This window comes from Sinocyclocheilus anshuiensis, unplaced genomic scaffold (genome assembly GCF_001515605.1).
Source record: "Sinocyclocheilus anshuiensis isolate Anshui unplaced genomic scaffold, SAMN03320099.WGS_v1.1 scaffold914, whole genome shotgun sequence".
Classification (NCBI taxonomy): Eukaryota; Metazoa; Chordata; class Actinopteri; order Cypriniformes; family Cyprinidae; genus Sinocyclocheilus; species Sinocyclocheilus anshuiensis.
This window is the reverse complement of record NW_015539870.1, coordinates 743,408-759,060: the sequence shown is the minus strand read 5'-3', so window position 1 is coordinate 759,060 and position 15,653 is coordinate 743,408. Positions and strand designations below refer to the sequence as shown.

At 37.3% G+C, this 15,653-nt stretch overlaps 1 protein-coding gene across 2 annotated transcripts in view; it reads left to right on the top strand.

Annotated features, from left to right (window-relative positions):
- The window catches only part of LOC107685064 (membrane-associated phosphatidylinositol transfer protein 3-like), a 93,523-nt gene that overhangs the window by 57,101 nt on the left and 20,769 nt on the right, over nt 1-15,653 (top strand). For both annotated transcript variants that reach the window (XM_016481520.1, XM_016481519.1), the window contains exons 6-10: nt 1,606-1,795; nt 4,705-4,827; nt 5,921-6,093; nt 8,745-8,902; nt 9,052-9,222. In XM_016481520.1, the coding sequence (XP_016337006.1) occupies nt 1,606-1,795; nt 4,705-4,827; nt 5,921-6,093; nt 8,745-8,902; nt 9,052-9,222 (815 nt within the window). The remainder of the gene's footprint in view (nt 1-1,605; nt 1,796-4,704; nt 4,828-5,920; nt 6,094-8,744; nt 8,903-9,051; nt 9,223-15,653) is intronic.

Sequence of the window (15,653 nt, the reverse complement as noted above, 5' to 3'; positions counted from 1 at the left end):
TATGAAGACCAGAGATTAAGAGGTCTGTAAGGAATCTCTGAAAGTCTGTTCTTTGTCTCCTAGGTGGGGGAAGCCAATCCAAAGAGCTCGTGATAGCTATCACTGGTTTCCATGTGATGGTCACGCTGTGCATCTCTTTTGACCATTAATCTTGATTACTTGCCCCCAAAATTGACAATCTCCTTGGAATTGTCAATAAGTGTTCTTTTGTTTAAATGCTGTGAGCTACTCAAAGCTGCTAGTTGGTTCAGGCTTGTGGTGCCAGGATTTGATTTACGAACATCCTGTGTCTTGGGCCTCTGTGGAATTCGGCTCCTCATGTTTCAACTGTTCTTTATCAAATCTTAAATTGTCTGATTCGGTCTGATACCCTACACCTTCAACAGTCATTTTTCATGAGTAGCCTGTGCCACACTTCGCCAAGCAGCAGCCTATCACAACTACACACCTGGGAAGTTTCATATCTTCGCTCCGCACATCACTGCCATTTCGTTGCCAGGTTTTTGGCACCATTCAGATTTGAATTGTGAATACTTGTTAAATCCCAAATCATTACTTGAATTTACATTGATTTTGAATTGAGGTAGCAAACAGGATGCAGAATTGCATTTCGAATTTGAATGTAAAGAAGTAGAATTAAAATGAAAATCTAACTTTAATTTTAAACCAGAACTTCAAACTTTCAATGTTGGTTGGATAAAGCCTTCTGGAAAAAAAAAAAAGTTCTGAAAAACAAACAAATCAATGAAAGCCTTGAAGTTTAAATGTTTAAAGGCCTTGCAGATAGATAGATAGATAGATAGATGTCAGACCCTTTGGGTCGCTAATCACTGTGCTTGATCGATGGCTCTGAGGTTAGCACAGCTGTTCAAAGTGACAATGTTGGGGCAGGGCGATCTTTCACTTTTCTCTTCATTTTAATCTGTGGACTCAAGCAGACTCATTCAGTGCAGCATGATAAAGCACCTCGGTCTTCACCGCAGTTGTTCTTCTCATGTTGCATCATCATCATCTCTCTGACCTGAGTCATGCATTTAAATAATCCCTGCTGAAATATCCAACCCTTTTGCTGTTAGCTATGTATTGGAAAATGGTAATCAGTTTCTAGCTGGTCTAAAATGGTAATTAGTTGATTTATGGTGGTCATTAGCTACTTCAAGCTGGTTGTTAGTAGTATGAGCTGGTCCAGCTATTCTAGCTGGTCTAAGACGGTCGTTAGCTGGTCATTACCTATTCAAAATTGGTCATCTGCTGGTCTGAGCTGGTCATTAGGTAGTATGAGTTTGTCTAGTTATTCTAGTTGGTCAAAGAAGGTCATTAGCTGGTTTACATCTAGAAATCAGCTACAATGTTCCAAAACACAGCTACCATCATAAATGGATTTTCCTTAAAAAGAGCGATTGATCACTTTGACATGAATGAGTGGCATCAACTCAAGTACTGGGGCACCTGCCTAACATCCAGCGTTTAAAAACTTGCTGATGTAGTGTATGGTGAACTTAATCTCTTAAAGTTCAGAGAGGTAATGAAACAAAAATGTTTTGTGTCTGTTGCTTTGTGAAGAGATCATCAGTTTGAAAAGTAACATGCACTTCACTTCCACAGTCTGAACCCTTACAGCTACGACGAGAGTTGCGTGTCCAGCAGCGTAGACCATCTACCTCTGGCCGCTTTACCACTGCTCGCCATTGCTGCTCCACATTACCAAGACGCTGTCGCAACTGTGATCGCCCGGGCCAACCAGGTGTACTACAGCTTTCTGCAGTCTCCAGAGGGACAGGGGTTCACAGGGCAGGTAAATTCATGAGCACCCAACAATCTTAAAGGGATAGTTCACACAAAAATAAAAATATTTTTTGTTAATTTATTCACCTTCAGGCCATCCAAGATGTTGGTGACGTTTTTTTCTTAAGTAGAACAACAAAGATAGGCTTTTATTAAACGAATCATGGAGTGAATTTCTCACCCACTGCTTTAAAACAGATATCGGTTGGACCTGATTCAAGTTCAGTGCGCAATAGCAGGCAAACCAACACTTCATAGCCTATTTAGTAAATCTTACTGAAAATGGCAGATTAAATTGTTTATATTGTAAAACCTATGTCTAGGTTTTGTTTTGTGAAAATCAAATAACAATTAGATGTAAAAAGTACTCTTCCTGACATAAATGTAGAAGACTGAGGCGCTTCAACGATGCGTTCTGCGGATCACCTTTATGAGACTGTCCGGGTCTGGAGTCATTAAGCACGGCATCAGCATTGACTGATTTATTTTGTTTAGGTCCAGATTTCTCTGCAGGTGTTTTATGTTGTAAAAAATAAACACTGAATATCCATTCACGCCATGCAACAGGCAAGCAGTATCCGCCAAAATGCAGATTTGTCATGCCACAACTTCTTACGCAAATGAGATTGGGAAGCATTAGTAAGTTTGATTTAACTTATTAATTTATTTACAAGAAACAATTTAAAATGTATTAAATGAACAACATTGTATGCATATTTACGGTTGAGTTGAAAATTTTTTAAACTTTTTTTTTTAGTAAAATCTTTCACAAGCTACGCCCATGTGCATAATGACATATGCACAGGCGCATACTCACACGTAAGCTGACGCTGTTTGTTTACAACAGAGATAGGGACTCGTGTGCAGACCTTCACCAGCAGTACCAATGTCTAAAGCACACAACGTAAAAGTTTCTATGGCTGACGATTTCGATGTGAAAGAGGATGACATGGAATTTTTTGCACAGCCCTACTTGTTCAAACCAGAATGTCATGCGATGACAACAGAAGTAGAGTTGATTTGGGTCAGATGTTGTAAATCTGTGAAATGTCAATCATCCCAAATGGGTCACGGACACAAACGTAATCTTACTTTTTTTTAATTGGTTCCAGCATCCAGGATAAGCAGAGGCAAGTACCATTTTCACGAACAATAAAACACATGCGTCCTTACTCTCCGTTGTAAACAAACAGCGTCAGCTCACGTGTGTTCTTGGTCATCTCTCTCAGTTTTTTAGACATTGGTACATCTGGTGAAGGTCTGCACATGAGTCCTCACTCTTCGTTGTAAACAAACAGCATCAGCTTACGTGTGTGTTATGTGACAGAGGACGTTTGCGCTTCAGACAGTCATGGACACGCCGAGCACTGTTTGCCCAGGCTGTGGATTAAAGGTAATAATGTTGTAAATAATGTTCAGCTTTTTTGCACAGGCCGAATATTTCGCTTCATAAGACCTCAATGTATAGTTATGATCCACATAAACCGGCAGTCACAGACGTGCCACTGTATGAAATGCCAAGGACAGCGGTTTCACCTTAAAATCTTCTTTACTGTTCTACTGAAGAAAATTATGACTTTCAGTAGAGTAAATTAATAGCAAATTTTAATTTTTGGGTGAACGATCCCTTTAAGGTGCCATCACATTAGCAAAATTTTGGTGCATGCATAAAGATTTGCTCACACAGAAGTCCCAGGCAAACCAAGCAGCTTACTTTGGTCAACCTGCGTGGGGATTCCCTTTCATGGGAACTTCGAACTGCGTCCTCTAGCCGGCCAACGAGTTGGTGTTTTTTCAATGTATGCTTCAGACACGGGTCACGACGATGCGTTCCCCATAGCGACCCCTAGAGGACGCAGTGTCTCGTTCCCTACTCAGGGAACCATGGTTACATAAGTAACCTGAGACGACTTTTTCACCCTCATGCAAAGCTATTCACAATATCTCAGATTCCTATAGAGTGCAACAGTCGGGTTCCTGAAGTAAAATTAAAAATAGGGAATTTGATTGATTTTAGAGAAATTGAGAAATTGATGACCGATAATTAGGTAGGCCATCATTTTTCATTAATTCAACTTATTTTAGAATTATGCTTAACAGTGTAATTTTTGGTGAAAAACTACATTACTCATGATGCTGTAAAGAAAATTCCTCCAATCAGAGAGTTGCAGTGAGGAAATTTAGTCTCAGTCCAGAAACCATTTTTGGCTGTTTTTCCGTAACAAATGAGATCTGGCCACACAGGCAGATGAGGGTGGTCCCAGATCAGTATTAGAAAGGCAAACTGTGTGGAGCATCAGTGGGAAGGGTGTGTGGGTCTCTGGCAGTGAAAGTGACTCATCAGTGATGAGTCATTCAAAACAGAAGAAAAGGAAGGTGGTCTTTCCACTCGTCTTGCTCCATAATCTCACATGATTAATCCAATAACACACTCCTGTCAATTTAGAAGGCAAAATGATTTGCTGAAGTGGTGACCGCAGTTTATGAGCTGTGTGTCAAGTGTTGACTCTCTAGGGAGCCGGACCATTCAAATAGGGCCTGAATGGCATATTAGCCTTCTGATTTTGGGGAAAAATTTAGGTGCTTTTTTACAAAGCATAGCTGTGTAGTTTATTTAAAGCATGCCACCGACTCCTCTGTTGTTGACACAGATAATTAGACCTGTGGAATTGTTTGTTTGTGGAGTATCCATACATTAATTGAGCTCACCATGGAGCTGCTCATCAACAGCAAACAGGAAAACATAGAGTTACAGCTCTGTTGTTTCTGTATGATTAATTAAACGTGTTATTGACTGTCAGGCTGCACTGTAGATTGAGCTGTCTTTATGCAATCCTGAGATTTGCCTGACAGCGTTGATTGCATGTAAAAACACTGCACTGATTCTGACTGAATTTGTTTGTGTGTGTGTTTGTACAGGTGTGTTTGATGGGTGACTGTGTGGGAGGTGTGCTGTGTTTCGACGCTCTCTGTTTCAGCAACAGCCCACGACACAGCAGCCCCATCCACACCAGCCGACATAACAGCACAGAGAGCTTAAAGGTATGGACAGAAACACTGAATCACTCGCTCACATAGTAAACACATCTGTAACTTTCATTCTTTGCTTCCCTTGTCTTAGAGTGGTTCTGGTAAAAAAAAAAATCACCTGAGTAGGAATACACTGTTGACAATAAATTACATATTACACAAAATAAATGAAAAATAAAAAGCTAAAAATTAGAACAAATCTTTTTAAATGCTACAAGTCAATCTAGGCATCACAACTTTACAATGTACAGTATAAAAATAGATATTCATTTTGAGATTTGCTGAAGATTACATTTAACAGTTTTGAAATTATTAGTGTTTTTAATAAGTAACTTTAAATGAGTGTTATATGATGATAAGAAAACTTTTTAAAAACTTTTTAAAAAGATTACAAAAAAGTGCACGCACAATGAAATGCCCAATATCTGCTGATAATGGTATATTAAAAAATGTTACCAAAATAAATAAGGGTAAAAAAAAAAAAGGATAAATACTGCATGCACAATGAAATGCCTAATACTGACTCTTTTTTTTTTTTTTTTTTACTTAGACAGCAATGAGATTTTATTGGAGAGCAAAAGGAGAATTTTGATTGTCTGATTTTTCCCTAGTAGTATCACATCTTTAAAGTTGTAGATGAAATCTCAACAATGTCACAAACTCTGCTCAGATATGCCAAGATATCAAAGTCTGAATATTTAATATCTCAATATAAAAATGTCTCATCAAAATTCACGGCAAAATACTCTGAGGTTTTCTATCCACATTAATTTCATAGCTCTGTATTATAACTCAGAATGTCGATAATTATCTCATTTATGTTTATTTTTTATCTCTGAACCCTCTGAGACAAAGTTGATAAAGAAACATCACTCAGAGCTCATTTTAGTCTTCTAAGCTATGAAAGAGCAACTTCAGAGCAGATTCCTGTGGGTTTTCCAGTCACACTACTGTGATCTTCAGGGAGCACAGAACAGCTGTCACATCAGACACACCATCCAGACTTTATTTGACACTGTACTTCAGAGCACTTTTATATTATTTGCACATTTATATAAATGATGACTGTTCAACTGGCTGTGTCTCACATTTTCCACACACCCAGGATAACCCTGAGGTCAGTCCGAGTCTGAGCTCCAGCAAACGTCTTAGCAGGAGCAACATTGACTTATCTGCCCCCAGTGAGACCCGCAACAGGAAAACTCCACTCAGCCGCAAACAGAGCGACTCGTATGATGTAGACTCCTCTGGCAGCCAGCACCACCCGTTCCTCAGCAGGTACTGCATGCTTGAAAGAACACTGACCAAAGTTTTGACCTCTTGGAAATGCTGTGAGTAAGTGTTTCTATTACAATATTTTCTCCATGCAGAAACAACCCCTGAAGAGTGTAAACACTATGTTTTTTTTTTTACATTATTCTTGTGTTTTTTTTAGTAGACTGGCAAGTTATCATTGGCATGAGTTTGAGGTGGGACTACTATATATATATTTTCATAAATTGTTTTTGGCACAAATAAGCATTCTTAGTGATTTTTAGGATTATTTATGCTTCCATTTAATATGTTTCTTTTAGTAAGAAATCAGAAGAAGATTACCCAGATGTGTCCCCCTGGACAAGACATACATAAATGTATCACCCCTTTTCCTCAGTTCTGTTTATCAATATTATCTGCTTGATGGCATGTTGCTTGCGCCTGCAGTGCTATTAATAGTCACAGCTGCAGTCAATGTGTGCAAGTACTGTATGAGAGATTGAAGGACGACTGAACAATGCCTTTTCGCAGAAGTTGCTCAATACCATAGGAGCAAAAGACCAAATATCCAACTGTTTATCGTCTAAATTATCCTATTTAGGGTATTTATGTGGCAAGAGAGATTTCTCTGCACTGTTGTTGTAATAAGTCTCCAGCACAGCTCTTTTATTAAAAGAGTTCCTGAATATTCCTGCGTACAACAGTAGCGTTCCATGTTTTGACCCTCAGTAACAGCTAACAATTTATGTCATTGTGCATAAAATTGCATATCAAATTAAGTAGTATTCTTATTCAGCTTCGGATTAGGGCTAAGCTGTGTCATGTCAAGGGGGAAATTGAGTCATTGGGTAATACATGAACTGTTTTAAATCAATTATTCAGTTATTTTGAAATGGTACTTTCCCATTTTCCAAAGTACTGAATCCCATAAGCCAATCAGGAAAATATAATATTATAATGTGAATATTTGAAAGTACTGAAACCTGTTTGGAAAAAATCTAATCAAACTATTTGATTGTTTATTTAATAATTTACTATTATTCTGAATATTTTTTAATGTTGTGAGTAAAACCATTTAACATTTTTAGTTACATGTTCATTTTTACTATTACATTTTAATATTTAATATATTTAATATATAATATTATACTGTAATATTCAGACTATTTAAATTTTGTGACATTTTCAGCATTTGTTTTTACTTAGTATTTCCTGGATGCAATGCTTGCTATCTTTTTTAGTCACAGGTAAATCTTACCCTGAAAAAAAATGCTTCATTTGGTAATGCAGCCTAATCTTTCATCAAAACTGCATGTTTATATATCGGTAATTCATCAACAAGCCTCCTTATTTGTATGTTCAAATGTATATTTAGACTGCAATACATTTGCTGTTACATAAAACTTTTATTTGGCACATAGAAAAAGCATATTGATAGCAAAATGCAAAAAGTTTAACACACACACACATACACACACACACACACACACACACATATATATATATATATATATATATATTATTTTTTTTATTTATTTTTTTGCATACAGGTAGGATTTCTTTTCTATAAAAATGCTTGCTTAAGGGCACCGTGATGCTGGTTGCCTTTGCAACTGATATTGATGATTGATCTACCGACCTTCTCAATACCAGCTCTTCCAATGCAAGTTATCTTATACAGAGGTTTTTAGATCTTGCACCTTTGTGCAGTCACTAAAGGGCCGCTGAGAGGAGTACTGGACAAAAGCACTGTTTCTCACCAAGAACTGATAACGCTGCACCTTAGGGAGACTTATCACTTAGCTCATCCATACCCCTCAGCTCTACTACATTTCACTCCCAATCATCTGTCCCCGGGGTCCTGCACACCCCATCCTTTTCACACTCAGTCTGAGGAGAGATAGCCAGTCAGAGTCTTTAAGAGCTTTTCTGTCATCGCTCCAAGCATGATGGTAATAAAGACAAACAATGTGAGAAAACAGGGTGGAGATTTGACAGGCAGTGAGGAGGAGAGGAAGAGTTGTTGACAGTTTAATAGAAAGATTCTTGCTGTAATCCATTGGGGTTGGATATGATTTTATATGAGGGTATGCACATTTTGTTTTTATATCTGTGAGGACAACTGTATATTCTGCTTTGTTTTGTCTGGGTGTTCTGGAAGGCTTAAAGAAATAGCTCACCAAAAATGAAAATCTGAAAATTTACTCACCCTCAGGCCATCAAGGATCAGTTTGTTTCTAGAGAAAGCAATATTATGAATGGAGGACTTGTATTTTAGCCAGAAGCAACAGTTTAAATAAAAAAAAAAATGTATTGATGGATTTTTTTCTTTCAAACATGCTGCTTTTCACTTCACAAGACATAAATTGATGAACTGGATTTGGGTGGATTATTGTGATGTTTTTATCAGCTGTTTGGGCTCATTCTGATGGCACCCATTCACTGCATAGGATCCATTGGTGAGCAAGTGATGTAATGCTAAATTTCTCCAAATCTGTTCTGATGAAGAAACAGATGCATTTACATCTTGGATGGCCTGAGGGAAAATTTACGGCAAATATTTGTGTGAACTATTGCTTTAAACAACTCCCAAATTGCCCAGAGTCATCCAAAGGCAACAATTATGTGGCATAACTTTATAAGTAAATGTCATCTTTTTTTGTGTGTGTATTCAGTCTGATACAGGATGGAACAGACCTGAGACCAAGCAGCAGCACCGGTCTAGTGTTGAATCCAGGTCGCTTTGACTTTGAGGTGTCGGATTGTTTTCTGCTGGGTTGTCCTCTTGGATTGGTGCTAGCTATGAGACGCACTGTGCTTCCAGCTGTCCAGGGTTGGTGTGGAAATTCTCCAATTAATGACCAGGACACATTGTCCTTTGAATACACTGGCAGACATTCCTGTTAGGTTTGATTTTCTTCCTCCTCGATCATATTTACAATTAATTTAGTCTTTTTTTTATCTTTTGTGTTTATCCTGCAGTGTCTCAGCTCCGGCCTGCATGTTCACAGATCTTCAATCTGTTTTACCCTTCTGACCCGTCGGCCTCTAGACTGGAGCCATTGCTGCACTCTCAATTCCACAAACTGCCTCCGTTCCCTGTGCCCCGCTACCAGCGTTATCCTCTGGGAGACGGCCGTTCCACCCTTATCGGTGAGTGAGATATCCTGTTGAGAATCAATTAAACTGTTCGCCGCTAAACCACATCCACAAATAAAAAGCAATATGCACTAATTTTTTCTTTTTATTATGTTTCATAATTGCTTTGTCACAGTAATGCGCTTATCTTGGGTTGCCAAATTGACTCTGTGTGCTATTTTGAGGAATTATTCTGGTTTGGTTGTTAACAAGGTTTTCTGGGGAAGAAACTACACTGGATTTTTCTGTGACTTCCTCTTTTTGTATGCATCCTTTTCCAGACAGACGACTGCTAACCTGAGCAATACTGTGCCCCCTCTCGCCCCCCTTACATTCTTTTACTCAGTGCCAGATTCCCTGGAGTTTTACCAAGTTCTGCAGGCTGGTGTCTCGCTCTGTAATGAGTTCCTGATTTATTTAGAGCCTATTTTATCCTGCTTTGCAGACATATTTAACTTGTATGTCATCCATTTTAGGCTCGTTCTGTTCTAGACTAGGCCTAGATCTAGGACAAATATTATTGAGCTAATGATGTATCAGTTTTAAACCTTTCAATGACAGAAATAATGAATCTGGCTAAACTAGTGTTTTAGTATTATTCATATAATATTATAGTATTTATTATCTTTTTGAATTAGCTTGCATTTTTATATATTCATTTTAGTTTTAGATTTAGTGATTTTTATTAGATCTTTATAGTTTGCTTAAATAGATTTTTCGATTTTATTTTTTAGCAATTTTAGTATTTCAGTTATTTTATTTCAGTTAGTTGCCCAGTTTTATAATTTTGTTTGTATTCAGGTTTGCATCTAGCACACACACACATATATCAAATATTTTTCAGCATTATTTCAGTTAACAGATTTTTCAGAAAATGAAAAGATTGATTCAAAATATCTTTGGATACTGAACTGAAACAATGAAAAGCAAACAAATTTGAAAATGCTTAATGATAATAATCTCAAGGAACATAAAACTCCACTCTAAATATGATGTGTAAATGAGCTGTTTTTAAGATCATTTGACAGGAAAGCAAATATATACAGTATTAACTGTGAAACCTTCCTGAAAAAGGAGGGATTACAACCCTCATCAGCACAATGCAACAGAGAGAGGCATCAGCCATTGAGAGGAAACAGTCTGTGTCTCACAGGAAATGTGACACTGACTTTTAATTATATCAAGTCTCACTCTGCTGATCATAGGCGAAGAATGTCACAATATTTGTTCGATACTGAGGCGTGGGTGTGTTTAATTTAATGCATGCGCACACCCACCACACACACATGCTCTGTTTTAATGCAGTACTTAATAATTGCCGTCCTAATGGAGTATCTCTGGAGTGGCTTCCCATGTGTACAGTTCTTTCATTATGAATCATTACAGATTTACTCAGCGGGCCTTTAATGTGAGAAATGTATCTGATATCCATCTGTTTTTGTGTTTATGCTGTTCCTGTGCATTTGGATTCATTCATTTCATTTGGCGGCTGACTGAAAATCTGGAGCCATTCATTTCAAGTAGCTGGAAACTGGGGACTGCGATCCCAAAGCCATATGTGAAGTGACATCATGGAGTTCTTTTTCTCATTACACTGAAGAACAGCCTGATTCTTTCCACTGAACTCTGTATTGCCTTCAGCCCCTCATGCCCAGAGCTCATATACCACCTCGCCCTCATCTCAAAGGTCTCTCGTGTTATTCTAAAGCGCAGTAGTAAATGCTGTATCCTGCTGTGCCTTAGTCTTAAATCTTCTCAGAGTTGCCTGGTTATTTTGAAGTCACACTAAGCCAGTATTTTGAGCAAGACCTTTTGCTTAATTCACTTTTCACAAAGACCTGCCCCCCTTAGTTACTGTTGCTATGTCCGACAAGCTATGGTGCCGCCCATCATGTTCTCATACAGTGAAAAATACATTGCGGAGCAAAGAAGACACTGACAACGCGCCGACAGACAAGACAGAACAGGTTACTTTTGATATAAAAACAAAGTCTCAGCTTTCAAATTTTGTCATTTTTTAAGAAATTCAATCAATAATACCATTTTGTGACTCTTTAATGTGTCGTGACAGATCAATGTAGTGACTCGGTTCAAGCGGCACGTGAACCAATCATCTAGTCCAGGCAGGGCCAGATTGACCTCTTTTCATGACATAGGCTAAACAAATTGTTGGGCCCCCCTTCCCTATTAATATGTTAGGCCTAATATGAAACCGTTACAGTATTTTCTATCGCAATAAGCGCTTGCGTCCAGTCAATAAAAATCGAATGTAGTTCTTCATTTGTTTGAGAACTGAGAAAGACCATTCCATTAATAGGTGCGGCATCGTGGCCACATAATAACCACTTCGGGAGTGCATTTCTCTAATAATTTTAACGGCCTGGAGTCACAACCACACAGACTGACACAAGAAAAAAATATTTAAAGCACAGAGAATGACAATGCCGTGAAGGGTTTTTGACATAGGCTAATTTTATGTGTATGTATACGCAACTCGGTATTTCCGCGCTGTCTGAAACACGTCTCTTGTGCGCGCTTTGATTGTGTGCGAGAACAGCGCGTGAGTAACGAATTGAGCTCTCTTTCGTTTCTTCTTCTTGTGGTTTAAAATTGCTTGTACGTGTAAATTGGCAAATTAATCTGCGAATCACGTGCGTGCCGAACGGTAGGGTCTCATCCGTACGTATTACGGATCAACTGCGATCCGTTTAACTCCTAATATGTGACAGATCAAAGCAATCTTTCATTTACTTATTTAACATGAAATTGTCAAATTGCTACTCCATATCAATCGCATACAAAGAATATACAGAATAATTAGAACAATCATTAACATAAATAAATAACAGAGTGTCATATCTATACACATTTTTCCCAGAACGTTCTTGCGACCCGGTAGCAATTCTTCCACGGCCCGGTAGTGGGTCGCGACCCAGTGGTTGGGGACCTCTGATCTAGTCTTCTTTACTAGTTATAGCATGAAATAAACATCAGAACATCAGAAGGTATCTTGTTTCAACAGCAGAAAGACGTCAATACACACTGTAAGAGTTTATGTACTCTTCTGTCTGGTTTGTTTGTCAGAAAAAAAGTCAGATTCCACATTATGATTGGTCAGATCGCCTGTTAGTCAAACTCCCAGCGAAGGGTCAATTGATCTCTATTATTGTGTTCTAGTGCATTTTTTCCTTTTTATTTTTTTGTGTCCTTAAAGTGGAGTGTCGTCCCCTAAAACTTGCTCCTTAAGCGTTTCAGATATTACACAATCACTCAATATAGATGGTTGTTTGGAAGCACAGTCTTGCTGTGACTATTATGTATAGAAATTGAATATGCTCTTCAGTTCATTAAATGTATAACTACTTATTTTGCCACTGATTAATCAGCAATCACTGACATGTTCTGTGATAAAGCGACGAAAAGCATGTCTACATACCATTTAATTCTTACGAGAAAATAAAGTAATGAAAATATTCATAAAAAAATTTAAGTGTATGTTGATTTTGGGCCAGTTCCCACCTCCTTCTTCCCATATCAACTAACTTCGTTACATTGGAGCCAAAACCCTGGAACAAGGAACTGGCTCAAAATGAAAGTACACTTTAATTCACAAAACAAGCACACACAAAAACAAAACGTCCCAGGCCTGGTTCTCTCTCTCCCTCCACCATAGTCACTCATCTAATATTCTTTCGGAATATACTTTCGGAACTCCCACTTGGGACTTGACCGGTGTGGCACGTTATCACACGCGCCGCCGGCCACACTGCTTGCCACAGTAACATATTTTTTTATTTTATTATTATAGAATAAAATAAAGTAATACAAAATTAAATAATAGAACTGTTTATCTTTAAACTACATGTTGTTAATTGTAAGTCAGTAGTCTGAAGTGCATATAAACAAACTTGACTGGAAACTATTCACAGTTCTGTAATGAGTCATCTGTCATTTTTTGCAATTCAGAAATCTCGGGTCTCACTGTGTTTGTTGATTTAAGTTGATTTAAATGTGGTTCATTCATTTTTTTTTTTTTTTTGGTTAAAGTCTCTTTTGCTCACCAAGGCTGCATTTATTTAATCAAAAATATAGTAAAAACTGTAATATTGTAAAATATAATTGCAACTAAAAATAAAATGTTTTCTATTTTAATAAATTTAAAGTGTAATTTATTCCTGTGATGGCAAAGCTGAATTTTCAGCAGCCGTTAATCTTGGCTGTCACGTGATCCTTTGAAAATTATTCTAATATGCTGATTTGTTGCTCAAGAAACCTTTCTTCTTATTATTATCAATGTTAAAAACAGATTTGCTGTGTAATAATTTTTGTAGAAACACTTGCATTTTTATTTCAGGATTATTTGATATATAGAAACTTCTAAATAACAGCATTTACTTGAAATATACATTTTTATAACAATTTAAAGTCTTTATGGTCATTTTTGATCACTGCATGATCGCTAAATAAAAATGTTAAATTCTTTTTTCTAAAAAAAAAAAAAATGTACTGACCCCAAACTTTTGAATGGTGTAGTGTACATGCACTACTAAAGATGACCAAGTGACACCTGGAAATAAAATTTACTTATAATTTTGAATAACATTTAATTTGTTGCATTTGCAACCATTTTGGTCACATTCTGGAGGACTGTGTCATTGTCACAGGCTCCAATTTCTCTGTCCTGACCCCATTTCCCTGGTTTCATTTTATCTCTTATAGCTATCACTTTCTCTCTGTCTCATATCTCACTTCTGAATTATAACTGAATGGATGACTCATGAACTTAAGAAGTGGCTATTTAATTGTATGTTTTCAATTATCCTCCTTGATGTATTATCATTGCATCTGTGCTCTCTAGCTGTATACAAGTCAAGTGTTTGTTCATTTGTCAAACTAATCTCTCAGGCAAATGTTATCATCAGTGTTGTGATCACAACAGAATATGTTTGCTACCATTTATATGCATGTTTCGTCTTGGTAAGAATAAGTGGGATTGTTGTAAAAAGCCCATCGCTCACATAAATAGATGGCTTTGGTAATGCTAATGAACTCTGTATCGAAAGTGTGATCAGTCTCCTTGCCTGTTCCTCATGTCTGCATAAAGAGCAGTCTTCTTTCCTGTGTTAATCCAGGTTTGGTGTAATGGTGCTGTTTGATTCCAGTCCACGCTTTCTGAAGAGAGGGCTCCAGTGAATTTGTATTCTGCAGCTGGCTCTGGCGCATTTAGTGACACGAGAAATTAAGCAGCATATCCATGCGTCCAGTGCCCGGCAAAAACTCCTCGGAAAAGGTCATGCTGAGAGACTGTGGGGGTTAACTCTGCGAAACTGTACCCAGATAAGAGAGTTTGGTTCTCTGGAGCTTTTTGCAGATTGTGGCTACTTTTGGAGGGGCATAAGCAGATTCTGAACACGCCTTAGTCAAGCTCTCAGAGATGTCAGCATGGCTGGAAAGCAATAAAATCACAGAGGCTTGTTCTGATGACCAGCACTGATAGGACTGCCCCTACTTAGAATTCACACCTAGCTTCAGTATCGTGCTCTCTGTCCACTAGCCCTCCACCCTGCCCCTATCCCAGCACTCCATTTCCCCTTTTCCATATTCCCATTACCAGAGGCGTAGCAATCATTATAACTCGCCCCATCTCCTGTTTGGGAGGGTGGGGTAAGATGTGTTAGTTCATGAATGGCAAACTGGGCATAATTCCGATTATAAAATGATGAGAATTGTTTCATATATTAAAATATTCTGAATATTAATTCTTGGCATATTTATGGAAATGTTATAAATGTTGTTGTTATTGTTATTAACTTTATATATTTATTTGTGATTATGTATATACACACATGCACGCGTGCATTTACTTATATTTGAAAATGATATATTATAAATTTTTTCCACCTTTCAGCAAATCAGTTAAGTCGACCGTCACGTAACATACTAAATGTTACATTATATAATATAATGAAAATTAAGGTAACACTTTGTTTTAAGGTGTCCTTGTTACACATGTTACATGTACTTACTATTATAATAACAATTAATTATGCATAATTACATGCAAGTAACCCTACGCCAAACCCTAACCATATAGTAAGTACATGTAGTTAATTAATATTTCTCAGTACTTAAATGTATAATTACACTGTAACAAGGACACCTTAAAATAGAGTGTAACCAAAATTAATAATAATGCTTGAGCATGATGCTTTTTTAAATTTTTATTTGTAGAATTTTATTTATATATATATATATATATTTACATATTTTATTTATAAATGCTCACTGCGGTGTTTTAGGAAGCATATTATTGCAAAAGTACTAGAGTGATGGCCATTTATGTCAAGTTTATTTTTAAGTCAAGTCATATCACCTTTATTTATATAGCGCTTTTAACAATACAGATTGTGTCAAAGCAACTGTACAGCATTAATTAGGAAAATAGT